The following is an 18124-nucleotide window of genomic DNA, read 5'->3' on the forward strand; positions in this document are numbered from 1 at the left end:
CCGGAAATATATTGGCTGCATAAAGAGTCCCCCTGCGACCGATTCCAGAACATTGCAGTGAAGATCAAAGCCGACACCCCGACCGAACGAGTCTACAAAGTGGAAGTTTGACCTTTGTGGGTTTTTTTTTTTTTTAACCCTTTGTTGCACCGTTTCGCCTCCATTTTGCCATCGACTCCTTCAACATCACGTCACTGCGATTCGTGAGTTTTGCAGCCGACGTTGGGTCTCGGTGCCAGAAAAAGCTCCGACTCACAAGAAACTCCTTCCAGTCGACCCTCAGCCCCCCCAGGCGCCTTCAGACAAACCAGATCCTGTACCGACGACGATTCCATTCATAAAAGCAAAATAAAGGGTGAATACTCTTTTCGAGGCACTGTATTTTTTTCTTGACGATTCTATTAATCGCTCACGACTGCATTCCCGGTGGACAGTGCAGAATTTTCTACGTTAGCTCACAAGCTAACGACGATCAAAAGAGAGAATCTCTTTTCTTTGTGAATGCTGAGGAGAAACCAGGAGAATAAAGTTGCACTGTGAAACCCGAAAAGGTCATCTGCCGGCGTTTGTGTCGGATTGTCAAAGCGTCTTGCCTATAAATGCTCCGCGTGAATTACAGATCTCGAATAGATCGTCGGAAAACTAAGCAGGAAGATATACAGCTGAGGGATCCGGGAGATGGAGAGAATAAAGTGTAACCACGTGCAGCGACAGAAGTTTGACTGGACCGTTCATCGCCACCATGCTAACGTGTGCAGGACGTTAATGCAAAATTGCAATTCATTGTAATTGTGTGAATTAAAAACAAGTCGTCATTTGTGAGGATGACAAACCCCGAGACACCGGCGCCACATCGTCGTCCACCTTCACCCAGACGATCCCAATTTTGAATGACTCATAAACTGTGACATCCTTTCTTTTTCTTTTTTTATTCCTACTGAGGATGCATTACAAATCAAAAGTGACAAAGGGACAAAGTTCTTTTACTTTTTTTTTTTTTTTTTTCCCCACACCAAAGCTAGCACATGAAATAAAGCTAACGTCAACACACCGTTACACTGAACTCCAAACGTTTGACTCGTGTAACTTTAAATATTTTCCTCTCGTTGTAGGCCTTCGGTTCAATAAGCATGCACATCCGCATATGTAGCACTAACAAGATGGAAAATTATGCACACTTGAAAATTTGGATGGCCAATGCATCGGAAAGGAGTTAAAAAAAAAAAAAAGAGGAGAATTGAACCTTCTGTTTGATCCGATGGTTTATGCTAACAGTCTAAATTAACACGTACTTGAATTTAATTTATCTCTTGGAGAGGGCCAGAGGGCCAGAGGGCCAGAGGGCCAGAGGGCCTATTCACAACGCCGTTTCATTGGCCAGGATGACAAGTGGCAGCTACGTATACACATACAATAAAGTCTAGGTGCCTCAAAGAAAACAGATATATATATTTATATATATATCGAGAATCATACATATATATTACACAAATATAGATTCTTCTTCTTCTTTTTTTTGTTTTCTTGTTCACTTTTCAGCAATGAACGTGTGGACTTAGAACAGCGAAACCATAAGAAAGTTATTCCTTGGAGAAGATGGAGTGTCCAGGCAGCCGTGGAGCCGAACGGCGTCTGTACAAAAAGGTTAATCCAACTTGCTCTATACGATGGGTGTGTATTATTGGCAGCCGATGGCGAATGTGCTGTGGGGGGCCGGAGTGGTGGTGGTGGCAAGGTGGGGGGGTGGGGGGGGCGGGGGAGTGAGAGGGGAGGGTGGCAACTGTGCAGTCCGCAGGGGGTCGACCGACGGTGGCGGCGGAAAGGGTTTTAGTCGAGAGCCCGATGGGAGTTGGAAGGTTTTCGAGGGAGCAAAAACAGGGCAATCTTTTTTTTTTTTTAATTTTAATTTTTTTTGTTTGTTGTTCGCCCTCGTTCGCGTCGAGCGCCAACGGGAGCGAGAGAGAAAGAAGAGATACAGACGGAGAAGAGCGAGAAATCTGGGCGCAAACCATGTCAGTTCTTCGTGTTTATAACAAGGCATCCCTCACAGAGCGCACGCCAGGAGGAGGACGGCCAGTCCACAGCTGGACGATATCCTTGTACCTGTGGAGACAAGATGGAGACGATCAGGAACGTTCCCCGTTTCCCATTTCCGTCCGCCGTTCGTCGGAACAAACCCCCCGACGACCTCTGCAGAGACGTTGAATAAACTTATCCTGCTTGTTTCAGCAGTCTTTACTGGCTGTCTGCAGATACGACTCAAGCTAAAAACACAATCTGGACAACTTTAAAATGGCCGACGGCGTTGAGTCCAACAAATAAAAGTTTCTCTTGCCAATTCAAATTTTGACTCTTTTTATTATCCCCGCCGTGGCCGATAGGCCCCGAAGGGGGATCTTGAAACAGTCTCCGTACGTCCGTCCATCCGTCCGTTCGAATGTTTCTACCTATATCTCGGCAACCCTGGGCCCACAGTGACCAAACTTCACATGTGGATACATCTCAGAGGGGGGAGGGATACTATGGTGACCTTGACCTAATTTGCATATTAAGTAGGTCACAGGGTCACGAAGTGCTTAAAAACACATTTTGGGCTCTGGAGGCCTAGGTTTTTGAGCTAGGGCTCTGAAATTTTATACACACATGATACACACTCCAGGGAAAACCTCCAGTACACCAAGTGACCTGACCTTGACCTTGAAGATTGGTAGGGTCTGAAGTTTGCTCGTCATGGTTGCACAATACATGTATTTTCATATAAACATTTCTCCTCATTTCTCAGCAGTTCCTGGGCCCACAGTCACCAAACTTCACACATGGACACTCCACCTGGGGAGAAGTGGCACCATGGGGACCATGACCTAATTTGCATACCAGGTCACAGGGTCACTAAGTGCATAAAAAACACCTTTTGGGCTCTGGAGACGTATTTTGACATAGCTTATGAAGAAGACCTTTCAGATTCTACATAATGATCTACTAGGACCCATGGAACACCCTCTAGTGTACCAAGTGTGCTGCCTTAGAGCTGCTTTGTGAGAAAATAGAAAGCCCTCCGGTGGGGGATTAGCCCAGCAACGGCCTTCTTGTTGAATTAATGAGTCCGTATGACTTTTTAATGACGTCATATATACAAGCAACCCCTCTGGTGCCTCAATGTTGAAAGATATTTCCCAAAGTTAGCGCCTCTTTTTTTGCATCATCTGGGCCGGCAATACTATAAAGTAATTTTCAAACTGGGGTTTAAGGATTATCTTGTGCACCAGTGAATTAGAAATGCTCCATATCGTACATTATACAATCTCGAAACATTCAATGTATTAGTGTGCGTGTGTGTATACATATATATAAACATAGTTGCAGCATTTCCTGATTGAAGATAGAACCTGAGAATGTTCAAAAAGTTGCATATTCTCTTGTTTCCATGGAGACAGTGTCAGAGCTTTTTTTTTTTTTTTTTTTAAGTTCCATCATGGGAGCCGTTATAACAAAGAATTGAATTTTAAGTGGTCCCGAGCACCGTTGTCGTGTAAACGGAAACACAAAACACCAATAAAGGGGTTCTATTTTCAGTTTAAGTCGTAAAACTGCCCAGAATCCTGAATGGGAGTATTTGTGTTATTCTCCTGTGATGATGTTTTACCATATATGTTCCCATAGTCGTCTGAGATCGGCACCAGCAGGGTGACGCCATATAGAAAATAAACGGATGGATATTTTGGTGAATTGGATCAGAATGTGCAGGTTTTTTTTACACTGAATTTACATTTGGGAATAACAGATTTAATGACTGTGCCAGTCGGTACAACGGACTAAAATAAAAAAATATATATATTTGAAGGCGCGTGGAGAAATCATTCAGGGTACAGATTCAAGCAAGATCCATCTATACATCTTTTTTTTATCCACGTTAAGGTGATGGAGTTAGAAAACTCTCCCAGCCAACATGAATCAAAAGGCAGAATACATGCGGGATTAGTCAGAAGCCTAACACGTTGGCACCCTTGGGCAATTTCACAGACAACGAGCCTGTCTTTGGATAGGAAGTACACGGAGACCTGGAAGCATGCAAACCGCACACGTGACACCCTGAAATAAAAAAAAAAAAAGCCAGTTTTCTCCCTCTTAACAATCTACAATATTTCTACGTAAGAAAAGGTCTGATTGAAACTCGTAGATCCGAAACACTGAGTCGGAAACACACAGAAATCACGTCAAACATAAAGAGCGCCAAACCTTGAAATCCAGTTTTTGCATTAATTTTTTATCACACACACACACACACACACACATTGAGAGTCATTTTGATTCACCATCCACTCAATGCTGGTCGCTTTTTGCATTGGTGGGATTTTTTTAAATTTTTTTTATTGGTTTTACCTGCAGACAAATATCGATGTGTTTCATGTGCGACGTCTTCCAGAACAGTCTGTCTTGGTTCGTGCTCGTTCACCTCAGTAAATTCTTTCTCGACATGAACATGCAGCATCGTCTCATCTTTCTCTTCTTATTGTTATTTCATTGCACACATGGCTGCCTGTTCGCGTTTCACCCTCCTCTGCATTTCAATCTTCATGCCATATGGCTCCATTCAGAGTAGCCCATGCAGCTGCAGTCACCTAGAAAGACTGCGAGCAGGTTACACAAGCCTGAAATCCAACACAGACATCTTGATGTCTTTAATTTGTCGTTTTTCAGAGGCACCCCCCCACACACACCCCCAACCCCCCGCCAATGTAAGGAAACTGGTAATCAGTCATATTCATGTCTGTATTTGTGACTCAACGGGTGAGTCGCTTACTTTTTTTTGAAATGTGGAGGAAAAGAAGCCAGAGTGACTGATTTGCATATTCATCTGATCAAAACGAGAAGACAAGAACTGGATTCGTAAAAGAAAAGTCCAAAAATGTCGTGTGGACGCGAAACTTTTCCAGAATTACGAGGACAAAAATGGCAATTTTGGCTCATGTGGCCTAAAAGTGCTAAAACTACGCTAAAATATTTCAGCCAATTACTGTTTTGAATCTTCACGACTGTTGATTTCAGCTAAACACAGAACAGCTATAGAAATGTCCCATAAAGAGGCCAAATATAGTATGAATTAAAACTAAAAACAACCAAAAGTGATGGGAATCAACCAAGTAAATAGCACAAAGTGAGAGAAACTGACGACATAAATACTATCTGGGCCAAGAAATGGAACAAATTGACAGGACAGCATCGTAGACCAGTTTACACTGGAAATAAAATACGAAAATAACAATTAAATAACCAAATATTCCATAAAGTGATGAGATATGGATCTACAAACTTGGTTACACCATCAAATCTACACTGTCTTAGTGTAGAACAAAGAAGAGGCACAAAAACACCTAAATGATTCACTATCTATAAAACCTATAAGCCAGTTTTCCTACGAAAAGTTGCGTTGGAGCGTAAAGAGCAATCAAGAGTGAAAAACCTGTCGATCGTAAGGACTGAGGTAAAAACAGAAACTAATCAAAAACATTAACGCACGAGCATCTCGTAATATAAAACGAACAAGAAATGACGCATGACAACAGAATAGATATACAGCACGGGTGTCAAACATGCGGCCCGGGGGCCAGAAGCGGCCGCATGTGATTTGTTTTTTTTAGTATAAATATGAAAACTGACAGAGGCGGATCTAAAAACACCAGATCGGCAAAAATGACCTTCAAAACCGCCCTTGGTCAGAATTAAGTAATACATCTGTGGAGGTCACATGACGTAACACCTTTCACAATAAAGGTGTCCAATTTATGTGAAGTGACACTTTAGACACGTAAACTCAAAACAATTTCCAGATGATGACAAATTGTTTTAATCCTGAATAAAAATGCGATATCCAGATAAGGTGACAGGGTTTTTTTTTTTTGCAAATATAATATCTGACTTCCTTTAATATGTATATTTCAGAATAGACTGGCAAATTATTGCAGTTACAAAGGGATCAAAGGGATGAAAGACTTTAACATTTGTCCATATCTGCAGTTTAACATGTTATATTTGACTTGTTGGGCCTCCAGAGGTCAGATCAGGTTGACGTGGCTCCTCAACTGGAATCACTTTGACACTTCTGATATACAGTAAAACACACAATCGCCACGGAAAAAGATGGAAAATGACTTTCTACCTAAAAGAAAGGAAAAGACCCAGACGTGACAATGTCATCGACCTCAAAGCGTGGATGAAAGGGTGACCTGGAAACCCACAGCTGCTCTGTTTCACCACCGACGACGGTTCCACATCTTCACCTTCAACGAGAACAAGGTACTGAGGTATCCTCTAGTTCAACGGCTTCTCTGACAAGCTCTCCCACGAGCGCATACCGTCGGCACTCTGCGGGCGGCCGCGACTGTTCGCCGAGGTTCTGACGTGACTAACGACCGCATGCTGGAACGCCGCCGCCGCCGCCGCCGGTTTGACTCGCCTCCATCTCGGAGGCATCAAACCTGAGCGAACACGTTAACCGGCGACAACCAGATAATCTCATGCAGGACATTTGTGTGAAGAAGAGATTGCTCAGATAACTCTTTGAAGTCAAAAGACTTGAAAGGAGGGCAAAGTGAGACACACAAGAGAAACAGAAAAATGTAAGCCTGCAAAACAAGGCAGGACTGGAGGAGATGGAGAATAAAATATTCACTAAATCATATTGACATTTACTAGATTCCGGTGTCAGAGCAGAGCAGCGGTTCTGAGGGGGGGGGGGGATCGTCCGCGGGGACACTTTCTTCCTCGCGGTTCAGCTTTGGATTGTCAGGGCTACTGGGGGTTGGTGGGAGGAGGGGAGGAGGGGGGGGATAAAGCGAGGGATGGCGGAGGGTAAAGAGATGGAGGGCTCTGACCCTTTATTCCTCCCCACCACATCTCATTTGGCTCGCGCTGATCTGGAGAACAGGAGTGCCACGGAGGAGCCGGCAATCGCTCGGGGCCAAAACATCCTTCACACAGAGAATAATTAATCAGCCTCCAGCGAAGAGTCAGAGGAAAAAAAGCCACAGACGCAGAGCGATGGGACGGGAAAATGAGACGGGGGGGGGGGGGGGGGGGGGGGGGGAACCAACATACACTAATCCAAGTGATATAAGCCCCTCGCAAGGCGGACGACTTCATTAGGAGAAAAGAGCCCCGAAAACAAAGCGTTTAATTATCTGAGGATGGAGGATGTGTCCTTCCTTCCCTGCTATTTGCTCCAGTTGGTGCTTGACAAACATGACACCATGCAGGTTCCCCCCCCGGGGGGGGGTCGGGACGGCTGAGAGTCCTGACAGGTACACACACACACACACACACACACACACACACACACACACACACACACACACACACACACACACACACACCAGGTGCCTGCTGTACTGGCACGAATGTAGAGAGAGCCAGTTAGGGATAGGGTTAGGGTTAGGGGATTAGGGTTAGGGTTCGGGGGGGTTCGGGTTAGGTGCGTTAGGATTAGGGTTAGGGGGGGTTAGGGTTAGGGTTAGGGGGTTAGGGGTTAGGGTTAGGGGGTGAGGGTTAGGGGGGTTGGGTTAGGGTTGTTAGGGATAGGGGGTGAGGGTTAGGGGGGTTGGGTTAGGGTTAGGTTAGGTTAGGGTTAGGGTTGTTAGGGTTAGGGGGTTAGGGTTAGGGTTATGCTCTAAGAGCCTGAACAGAGCCTCTCAGAGCGTAAACGTCAATGTCACGTATGTCCAAAAGACACCGAGGCGTCACGTTAATGCTGAAATAGTGGCTGTAAATGCACGGTAAAAAAAAAAATCTTCAAAAAGTTTCGTTTTCTGTGGGTCCGAGCACCGTTGTCATGGAAACAGACACCCAAACTCCAGTTTTCTTGTGTTTCTAGTTTTCTCGTGTTTCTAGTTTTCTCGTGTTTCTAGTTTTCTTATGTTTCTAGTTTCCTTGTGGTTCTAGTTTCCTTGTGGTTCTAGTTTTCTCGTGTTTCTAGTTTTCTCGTGTTTCTAGTTTTCTCGTGTTTCTAGTTTCCTTGTGGTTCTAGTTTCCTTGTGGTTCTAGTTTTCTTGTGGTTCTTGTGTTTCTAGTTTTCTTGTGTTTCTATTTTTCTTGTGTTTCCAGTTTTCTTGTGTTTCTAGTTTCCTTGTGGTTCTAGTTTTCTTGTGTTTCTAGTTTTCTTGTGTTTCTAGTTTTCTTGTGTTTCCAGTTTCCTTGTGTTTCTAGTTTTCTTGTGTTTCTAGTTTCCTTGTGTTTCTAGTTTTCTTGTGGTTCTAGTTTTCTTGTGTTTCTAGTTTTCTTGTGTTTCTAGTTTCCTTGTGGTTCTAGTTTTCTTGTGATTCTAGTTTTCTCGTGTTTCTAGTTTTCTCGTGTTTCTAGTTTTCTCGTGTTTCTAGTTTTCTTGTGTTTCCAGTTTTCTTGTGTTTCCAGTTTTCTCGTGTTTCTAGTTTTCTTGTGATTCTAGTTTTCTTGTGTTTCTAGTTTTCTTGTGTTTCCAGTTTCCTTGTGTTTCTAGTTTTCTTGTGTTTCCAGTTTCCTTGTGTTTCTAGTTTTCTTGTGGTTCTAGTTTTCTCGTGTTTCTAGTTTTCTCGTGTTTCTAGTTTTCTCGTGTTTCCAGTTTTCTCGTGTTTCCAGTTTTCTCGTGTTTCCAGTTTTCTTGTGTTTCCAGTTTTCTTGTGTTTCTAGTTTTCTTGTGGTTCTAGTTTTCTCGTGTTTCTAGTTTTCTCGTGTTTCCAGTTTTCTCGTGTTTCCAGTTTTCTCGTGTTTCCAGTTTTCTTGTGTTTCCAGTTTTCTTGTGTTTCTAGTTTTCTCATGTTTCTAGTTTTCTCGTGTGTTTCTAGTTTTCTCGTGTTTCTAGTTTTCTTATGTTTCAAGTTTTCTTGTGTTTCTAGTTTCCTTGTGGTTTTAGTTTTCTTGTGGTTCTAGTTTTCTCGTGTTTCTAGTTTTCTCGTGTTTCTAGTTTTCTCGTGTTTCTAGTTTTCTCGTGTTTCTAGTTTTCTCGTGTTTCTAGTTTTCTCGTGATTCTAGTTTTCTTGTGTTTCTAGTTTTCTTGTGTTTCTAGTTTTCTTGTGTTTCCAGTTTTTTCGTGTTTCTAGTTTTCTCGTGTTTCTAGTTTTCTCGTGTTTCCAGTTTTCTCGTGTTTCCAGTTTTCTCGTGTTTCCAGTTTTCTTGTGTTTCCAGTTTTCTTGTGTTTCTAGTTTTCTCATGTTTCTAGTTTTCTCGTGTGTTTCTAGTTTTCTCGTGTTTCTAGTTTTCTTATGTTTCAAGTTTTCTTGTGTTTCTAGTTTCCTTGTGGTTTTACTTTTCTTGTGGTTCTAGTTTTCTCGTGTTTCTAGTTTTCTCGTGTTTCTAGTTTTCTTGTGTTTCTAGCTTTCTCGTGTTTCTAGTTTTCTTGTGTTTCTAGTTTTCTTGTGTTTCCAGTTTTCTTGTGTTTCTAGTTTTCTCGTGTTTCTAGTTTCCTTGTGTTTCTAGTTTTCTTGTGTTTCTAGTTTCCTTGTGTTTCTAGTTTTCTTGTGGTTCTAGTTTTCTCGTGTTTCTAGTTTCCTTGTGTTTCTAGTTTTCTTGTGGTTCTAGTTTTCTCGTGTTTCTAGTTTCCTTGTGTTTCTAGTTTTCTTGTGTTTCCAGTTTTCTTGTGTTTCTAGTTTCCTTGTGTTTCTAGTTTTCTTGTGTTCCCGCTGGACAATTGGTGTTGCAGTAAAAGTGGCACATACATATTTACATGACGATATATAAAAAATCCAAGAGGGAGGGGATAAAGACTCATCAAGTGCGCTTTGTAAAGATTACTAGGTTTGTAGTATGGCAGCATGTTAAAGTTCCCGACTTTCTCCTTAAAATACATTTCAACCAGCTCACTTCATCTCAAGACACAGAAAGGCGCAGCTTTACACTCAGCCAATTATTATTAACCATTATTATGTTTCCACATAATCCATCATTAATGTAAGTGCTGTATTCTCCATCATATTATAATTCTACTTTTTCAATGAAATATCTGCTTCCTTCCCCGGCTAACAACTAATCACAGAGCTCTTCTCACCAGCAAGTCGCCTTCTTTTATCTGTTTAGATAAAGACAGTTGTTTCTGAGAAAAAAAATGATCTAATTTCCATATGTATTAAATATTCATGTTTCTTTGCAGCCTTTGCAGAACACCATCCCTCATAATCCCTAGATGTTCGGAGGCTAAATGTCACAGCTGAACTGAAGGGGTAAATTCACCACGGAATGAAGACTGCAGAACTCAGAAGACAGTAGACAACAGGAGAAATTGAGTTCTGTTTTTTTTTTCTTCTCATCTGTGTCTCCGCCACTGTAATGCGGAATGATGATCCAGTTTACATCAATAAGCCAATATCATGGGAGAGCTGGACCATAACTGTGAGACTGGATGATTCTCACTGAGACTGAGTGCCTGGAGGAATAATTACCGTATTTACTCAACGCGAATGACTCGACTGAAGAGAACAAATGCGCTCTGACCTGCCGTCCGCGCACATCAACCAGAGCATTATGACCAACCGCCTGATAGTGTGCATGTTCCAATTCTGCCCCCCGGACCAAAGGCGAGACCTCTGAAGGTGTCTCGTCGTCCCTGAGGGTTGTGAGACGTCGTCTCCATCGGAATACAATCAGCAAATCCCACCAATGCGGCGTCTGATTGATAACTCGACCTCAGCCTCGTGTTCTTCAAGCTATTCATGAATCGTTTGTACTCCGTGGCAGAGATCCTGCTGAGAAAGATTGCAGAGTGTGTGCGGTCTTCTTGTGTCGTTGGTACATGTCAGAGCACAGCCGAGACATAAGTTGACACTCAATAGGAATGTCTATCTTTCTCTCTATTTATTTATTTATAATGTATGTATGTGTGTATGTATTTTAAATAACCTTTTTGCAAAAACTAGTCACCTGAATTGCATGAAATGTTCAGGGATGATTTGTGCCTATCTAAAGGTCTTTCCAATCATTTTTGACAGCGATTTTGTCAAAGGTCAAGGTCAAGGTCAATGTCAGTTTTATTCCGATTGACGGCAAACCAAGGCCAAAATGTTCCACTTTCAATTCTCTATCCTGGCCATGTTATGACGAGAATACCCCCCCCCCCTTGACCTTTGACCCCCAACCAATAAGCAGGGGAATGACCTCACTGCATTATGTTGCACATCAGAGGTCAGGGAATTGATGACTTTTCTTTAGCGACCAATAAAATATTCCCCAAATGGAAATGCTACAGCCATGGTGGATGAGGATGAAATAATTCAAAGTGAGAACAAACAGATCAACGGTCAACAACCACAGGGAACTATTATTTTTTTTTTAATGTTGTTGACAACACTGATGTTTCCTCATTAGCCGTGACGACGAAGTAGCGCTTAATCAACGCTAATTGAGTCACCGGTTGGGTCACTGTGTTTGCTGATTGCATCACGGAGACTCTCCGGAAAAAACTTTCCCTTCACTGCGCGGCGTCGTCGGAACGGAGAGAGAGAGAGAGCGCCTTTTCTTCATTTAGCAGCGTTGTTTGCTAAGCCACCCGACGAGCAAATGTTTTCCGAGCCGTCTTCCGGCGAAAAAAAAAAATCCACATTTGTTCTCGCTCGTTCACGGAGCACGATTCGAGCAGTTGGGCTGAGAACGCCGCGTTCCGTTTGAGCGTCGCCGTACTCTGATGGCTGTGGGGCGAATTCTGTAGGAGGAACGTCTCGTCTCACTTTGATGCAATTTCTCAGCTTTCGCTCTCCTTTCCGTACGGCAGTGTATGGAAGGATTGCAGTATGGCGTCTGAGGCTTTAGTGAAGCAAGACATATATTTTCTTTAGACCGTGCGGAATTCATTTGAGTCTAAAACTTACGAAAACTTCATTTTGACAGTCTTGCTGCCCCAAATATTCAGCAGACGGAAGAACTAAGTGTGTATACACCGTACCACCACTAATAGCTGCTAACGTAACACCCCACATGGAAAGAACCTATATAAACATATATGTTTTAATATAGGTTTTGATATAGGTTTTGAATATATGTGACATATACAAAATTGGCCGTTTTCCTATATGTTATGTACATATATGCACATATATGTACATATATGCAGAATATATGGTCATATATGTGCATATATGTACATATATGCAGCATACATGGTCATATATGTGCACATATGCAGCATATATGTGCATATATGCAGCATTTATGTGCATATATGCAGCATTTATTGTCATATATGTGCATATATGCAGCATTTATGTGCATATATGCAGCATATATGGTCATATATGTGCACATATGCAGCATATATGTGCATATATGCAGCATTTATGTGCATATATGCAGCATATATGGTCATATATGTGCACATATGCAGCATATATGTGCATATATGCAGCATTTATATGCATATATGCAGTATTTATTGTCATATATGTGCATATATGCAGCATTTATGTGCATATATGCAGCATATGTGTATATATGCAGCATATATATTGTCATATATGCACATATATGCAGCATATATGTGCATATATCCTCATATAGGTTCTTTCCATGTGGGATGAATGTTGCACAGCCTGTTTAGATTCTATTTGATGAGAAACGAGGCAAAAGGGGGACAAAGTTCACGACCGAAGGAAAGTCAACACAACAGTCGAAGAATTTCAGCTCACTAACTTCTCCAGAGGAGCCTCTGATGCATAAAGAAGATATATGTGCAAGACTTATAAGGCGGAAAGCCGACACATGGAGGCAGACGTCTGTTGCGTTGGCTCTGTGTTCATAATAAGCATGATTAATGGCAACGATCTGAGCAGGGGAGTTGGTGGATCAACCGATCAAACTCAACCAGCGCGACACCCTGAAGCATGACATGATGATTTAGCTGCTGAGCTTCATCAGTACTCACATAAACTGTGGAGGATTTCAGTTTGTGACACTAACAACACATGTTGACAGTATTCATTGCTGCGAAGCATGCATACATTGAATAATTGAGCATTATGAGTTGGTTGAGACGTTAAAAAGCTGAATGTAAGTCCCCTTCATTTCTCAGTATAGACATATATACATTTATATCTTTGAACAGGCAAAGCTTCATTCCCGTCTCTGACTCCAGATTGAAAACCAGTGGTGTCAAACATGGAAAGAACCTATATATACATATATGGTTTAATATTTGTGTTTTGATATAGGTTTTGAATATATGTGACATATATAAAATTGGCCGTTTTCCTATATTTTATGTACATATGAAAACGGCCAATTTTATATATGTCACATTTATTCAAAACCTACATCAAAACCTATATTAAAACTTAATTGCCATAGTTAATTTCCATAACATGCCAATTACATGTGATACCAATTTCACGTGTTTGCACATACATAAGTTCTTCTTGTATAATTGTTTTTCAGTTAGTTCTTAGTTATTGTCTTGATAATGTATGACAGTTGCCAAAGTGAGATATGGGCTATATATATATATATGTGGAAATAAAGAAGCAGTACAGGAGACCAATATATGGCCTGTATATTCACATATATGCACCTCAATTTTGCCTATATGTGGCATATATACGCATAGATGCAGCATACATGTGCATATATACAGCATGTATATTGTCATATATTTGCATATATGCTGCAAATAGGTTTCATATATGTGCATATATCCTCATATCGGTTCTCTCCGTGTGGGAATACGTAACCTCTTGACATCGAGAGTTCATTTCAAAACCGCATGCTTCCGGTTGGTCAACGAAAGCAACCGAACGAAAGCAACTAACGATGAAAGCAATTGTGATTCAGTGGCGAGTACTGTTGCCTCGCATCAAGCAGACTTGTACACGCCTGAATCGAATGAACGTGTCACGACGAATCTCTGCAGAGAGCCCGATGACGAGACAATCATTGCCGTCAGCTGTGTTGAGGTGAGGCTCCGTTGCGAACGAGCGGGAGTGCAGCCCTGGAAGAGCAGCAGGGTCTGTTCGGTCTGGATACGTCGAGAGAAAAGTCAATTCTTCAACAATGCAGCAAGTTTTCTTGACTGTCAGTCAAGAAACTGCGACTGAGGAGAGGCTTGCCTCTCAACGACCAGCGGAATCACGTCTAAAAAAACCACAAGCTGAGGATTGTAGATTGGCAGCGACAGACTCCTGACCCGGACATTTCTCGTGGCGTCTGAATCACTCAGTGCACGAGACAATATGGAAGCCGATCTGAGAGGAAATGTCACAATAACATCACTAAGTGTTGTGACAAAAGAGGTATTTGCTGGCTTAGCTTGTTTTAAATAAGATTAGTCACATTTCATATTGTAAGTAAATAAAGACGTTTCTCCGACGGAGACCTCCAGACAGAAAGTCTGTTTTTTCCTCAGTTTCTATGGGGATTGATTGACCCAAAAAAAACCCATAATCAGCGGCGATACACGAGCGGGGCTGCCAGTGCCGGAGCATAATGACCTCCTTTTGGGTATAACCCAACATGATGGGTCACATCTCTCAGCACAGCTGCGCCGGATCATTTCTTTAGTGTCGCCGGCGCGCTCTTAAAATCCGCTGAACCAACTCAGAATTGTGCTCGGGTCCCTCTAGAACGTGGCGACGGATCTGCACTTGTACAGAACAGCAGGGAGACTGTTGTTCATACATTATTGATTTGCTGTTGTAGTGGTTTCTATTGTTTAGTCTCCTATTTTCGAAATGAAAGAACGCGTGTACCGAGGAGAGCACTTTATCAGGCGAAAGGGTAGCCGAACGAAGAAAAGAAACTTTCCTTGAAAAATGTGCTCACGCTTTTGGCAAAACCAAATTTCTTTGTGGTACCAAAGAGTTGTGTTTTTTTGCTTTCTTTCTCTGCTCATTAAAAAGAAAATGTCTTCATGCAGATAAACAACACAATGCCTCGCAGTGTCTCACGCCGAGACTTTGAAAAACAGGAAGTTAAGAACAGCCGTTGTTCACTCGAAGGAGAATGCATGCATTATTTCAAAATCTTCGCCGAACCAACGTCTTGGCAAGGCACAGGCAGCGTAAACAACATTCCATCATCTTTAACGACAAGATATAAAACTGAGGCAACGTTTTTTATAAAAAAAACATTTCCCCCCCTCTACATTTTCCAACAACATTTTTCACACCAAATCTTTCACAAAAACGTTTTTGTTAACACGAACCTGCATAAAAACCTTGTCGACGGCCGTGCAATGAGAAGCATAAAGCCACGCCGGCCAATCAGAATCCTCGAATTAAAAACAACAATGACAATGAACGGCACACATTACTTCCTGTTCGTTCAGCGATTATTCCAACGAGGGTCATTTGTTTGCACTGATGGAGGAGTTGGAGCTCCTCCCGAATGTGGCGTTAGAGTACAAAACAAGTAAAGTACAAGAACATATTGATCAATGAAAGCAAAGGGAAAAGTTGGACTGTATTTCAGATCAGTAACTGTAAACACAGCAGCACATATGAGGATGTTCCTGTTGCATAATGTGAGTGTCGACATGCAAACATACTGAGAAGAGCACGGCATCCTGAAGGGAGCGTCGCAATGTGGGGCTACTTTGCTGCCCCGTGGCCCGGATTGCTTTCTACCAGTGAAGGAAAACGAATTCCCAGCTTTATCGTGAAACTACGGGGGAAACGGGAGAGTCGCTAGCCGCCAGCGGAAGCTCGGCCGGACTCGGAAACACGACGACAGGAAACACTTCTGTGAAACTTCTGGAGCGACAAAGTCAGAGTTCATACCTAAAACCAAGGACGATTTTTTTTTTTACCTTCTTTTTTTTTTTTTCTTCCTGAGATCAAAGAGCTTCTCACAACAGACTTTGTGAGAACGTGTCGGTTCTCTGAGGTGTGATGATCTGAAGTCCCCCTTCAGTGTTGTGCAGCTCTTATCGGCAGCTGCATCCGAAGGATTCCGACCTTTCAGAGAGGTCACAGACGTTTCTCGTCTCCATACTCTCACGTCATCTTCACAAAATGACCTGATATTAGATGAAAGCAGGTGATAATCTGGACGCTTTCCAAAGATTAAGGGGAGGGGATTTGATTACTTTAATTCTGGCTGCCGGCTGCTTGGAAATCTCGCCTTTTCTGGTCAAGATTGATGATATTCTCACATTAATATCTTTAATAGACTAACAGAAGGCATCCAATACCATGTAGGATTACACTGCTGGTTCATTTCAAAGATGAATTGCTACTTGGATTACCCTGGCTTGTGTAAACAGGATTAACCCTCCCTATACGGGGAACACATGCTGTGCGGAGAGCCTCAAATTGCATTGTGGGCATCACTCGCCAAACAAACATGATGCAATTATGCAGATGGTCCTCATGGACTGAACCCAGTTACTCAAATGCAACTGAAAGAGACGAGGATTCATGCCCCTGCTGGCAAGATCGACACCCGGCCAATCAGTGTCGACAGGAGAAACCTGTGGAGGTGAGCGCTCAGCCGAGAGAAGACACAAAAACAGAAATTCAACCTGATCCAATTGATCAATTCTTCTGTATCGCTTTTCTTTGCTTTATAATTATTTTTTATTAAGTACATTATCAGTTTCTGACAAGTATGTTTAGTTCAATTTAGTTTATGTAGTGTTGAATACAACAGTGAGTTCAAGACACCCAAAACAACAATTCCACATCAGTATGCAGGAGAGATGTTGTGTCGTTCCAGATGCAGTCGGGGGATAGAAGGAGGGAAGACGAGGGGACAGACAGATGGCGGGGACGGATTCAAACACCGGTTTGAGTAGGGATTGCTGGGAGGGAAATTGAAATGTGTAAAATGACAGTGGCACACGGCGACCTGTGTTGAAAGCGAAGCGACATCCAGAGTAGATTTGACAGACTGCCTCGAACAAGAGTCAACAGCATCTTCAGAGTTGGCACTCAGAGGATGCGAAACACACACATTCTTGACATTTAATACGGCGTTGAGAGCTCGAATGTTTAAGCGCGTTGCTTCTCTTGTCTCCCTCACAACCACCGACGACGAGATCGGCTACTAGCTCATCAGCTCTTTGCAAAGCGCCAAGCGTTTGACAGGTTCCTTCTCTCCACGACGCTTCGACAAGACATCAAGTTAGAGCTTGTGATACCGAAAAAAGTTGGTACGAGTCGGATATATCAGAAGTCGAATCTATGAGTGGATCACATTTATAGGAAATGCTTATAAATTAGAACCAGTTTTCGAATTCTAACCCCCGGGCCAGGATGTGTGCAGTTGACAACAGCCAATTTTAATGATGGATGGTTGAAGTTAAAGAGACCAAAACATGCGCTCACCAATATTTGACTTTGTTCCAACTGAGAGAACTTTAGTCAGACTCACACAAGTCACGACTCACAACTCAGCGAGAAGCTTCCAGTTCCGTCTCTGTTCCCAGAAGACGCTAATAGGTACAGTAGGTGCTTTTCATATTAAAGGATCAAGTGAGACGTCTTCACAGTGAAGTACAACCAAAAAAAAAAACCGCGCCTGTACACGCACGAATACAAGATCGTCATCGACGTCTCGCCGGATGGAACCAAATCCCTCAATGATGTGAGGCATTGCCTCACCCCAGACGCTCCTGACTCCACACGCCGTTGGTTAACTCTGGGAAAATCTCACTCCCAGCTCGTGTTTATCGATCACAACTGCAGAGATTTCTAGTATAAAACTCTACTTTGCAAGCCCGTGCGGTGTCGACTCACACGCAGTGCTCTCATTATCCTTTCTGTTTTTGAAGCCACTGTATCTATTTTGTGCGAGTGAACGGAACAACCGCGGAGCCGGAGCGTAATGGCAGTATGCTAAGCAAACCCCCCCCCCCCCCCCCCGAGCGCTTTGTGTGCACAGAGCACAAATTAGGCAAAGCACAAACACAGCACCTGAAGGTGGAGGAGGCGGTGGTGGAGGAGGTGGTGGTCTGGATTCTTCTCACAAGAGTCCGAGTTTGTTTCAGGGCTGCAAGAAGCCGGGCGTTCAGGCGTGACAAAACCCTCCCATGACTTCTTGCTCTATGGGACGAGCCATGCAGAACCCCCCCCCCCCCCTCGGTACCAGCCACACCAGCACACACTACAATTCTGCCATGCTGACACAAGCCCGCTGCTCCTTTGTACCCGTCTGGCGTCAGATTGAGTCCGTTCTTTGTATC

The 18124-nt window shown here is 42.8% G+C and overlaps 1 protein-coding gene across 1 annotated transcript in view; it reads right to left on the reverse strand.

Annotated features, from left to right (window-relative positions):
- Window positions 1-2044: 2044 nt before the first annotated feature.
- The window catches only part of vstm2a (V-set and transmembrane domain containing 2A), a gene marked incomplete at both ends in the record, with an annotated part of 125851 nt that continues 109771 nt past the window's right edge, over window positions 2045-18124 (reverse strand). Inside the window, one exon of the mRNA XM_080515318.1 lies at window positions 2045-2103. Coding sequence (XP_080371444.1) covers window positions 2045-2103 — 59 coding nt within the window. The remainder of the gene's footprint in view (window positions 2104-18124) is intronic.

Source organism: Blennius ocellaris (assembly GCF_963422515.1).
Source record: "Blennius ocellaris genome assembly, chromosome: 19".
Classification (NCBI taxonomy): Eukaryota; Metazoa; Chordata; class Actinopteri; order Blenniiformes; family Blenniidae; genus Blennius; species Blennius ocellaris.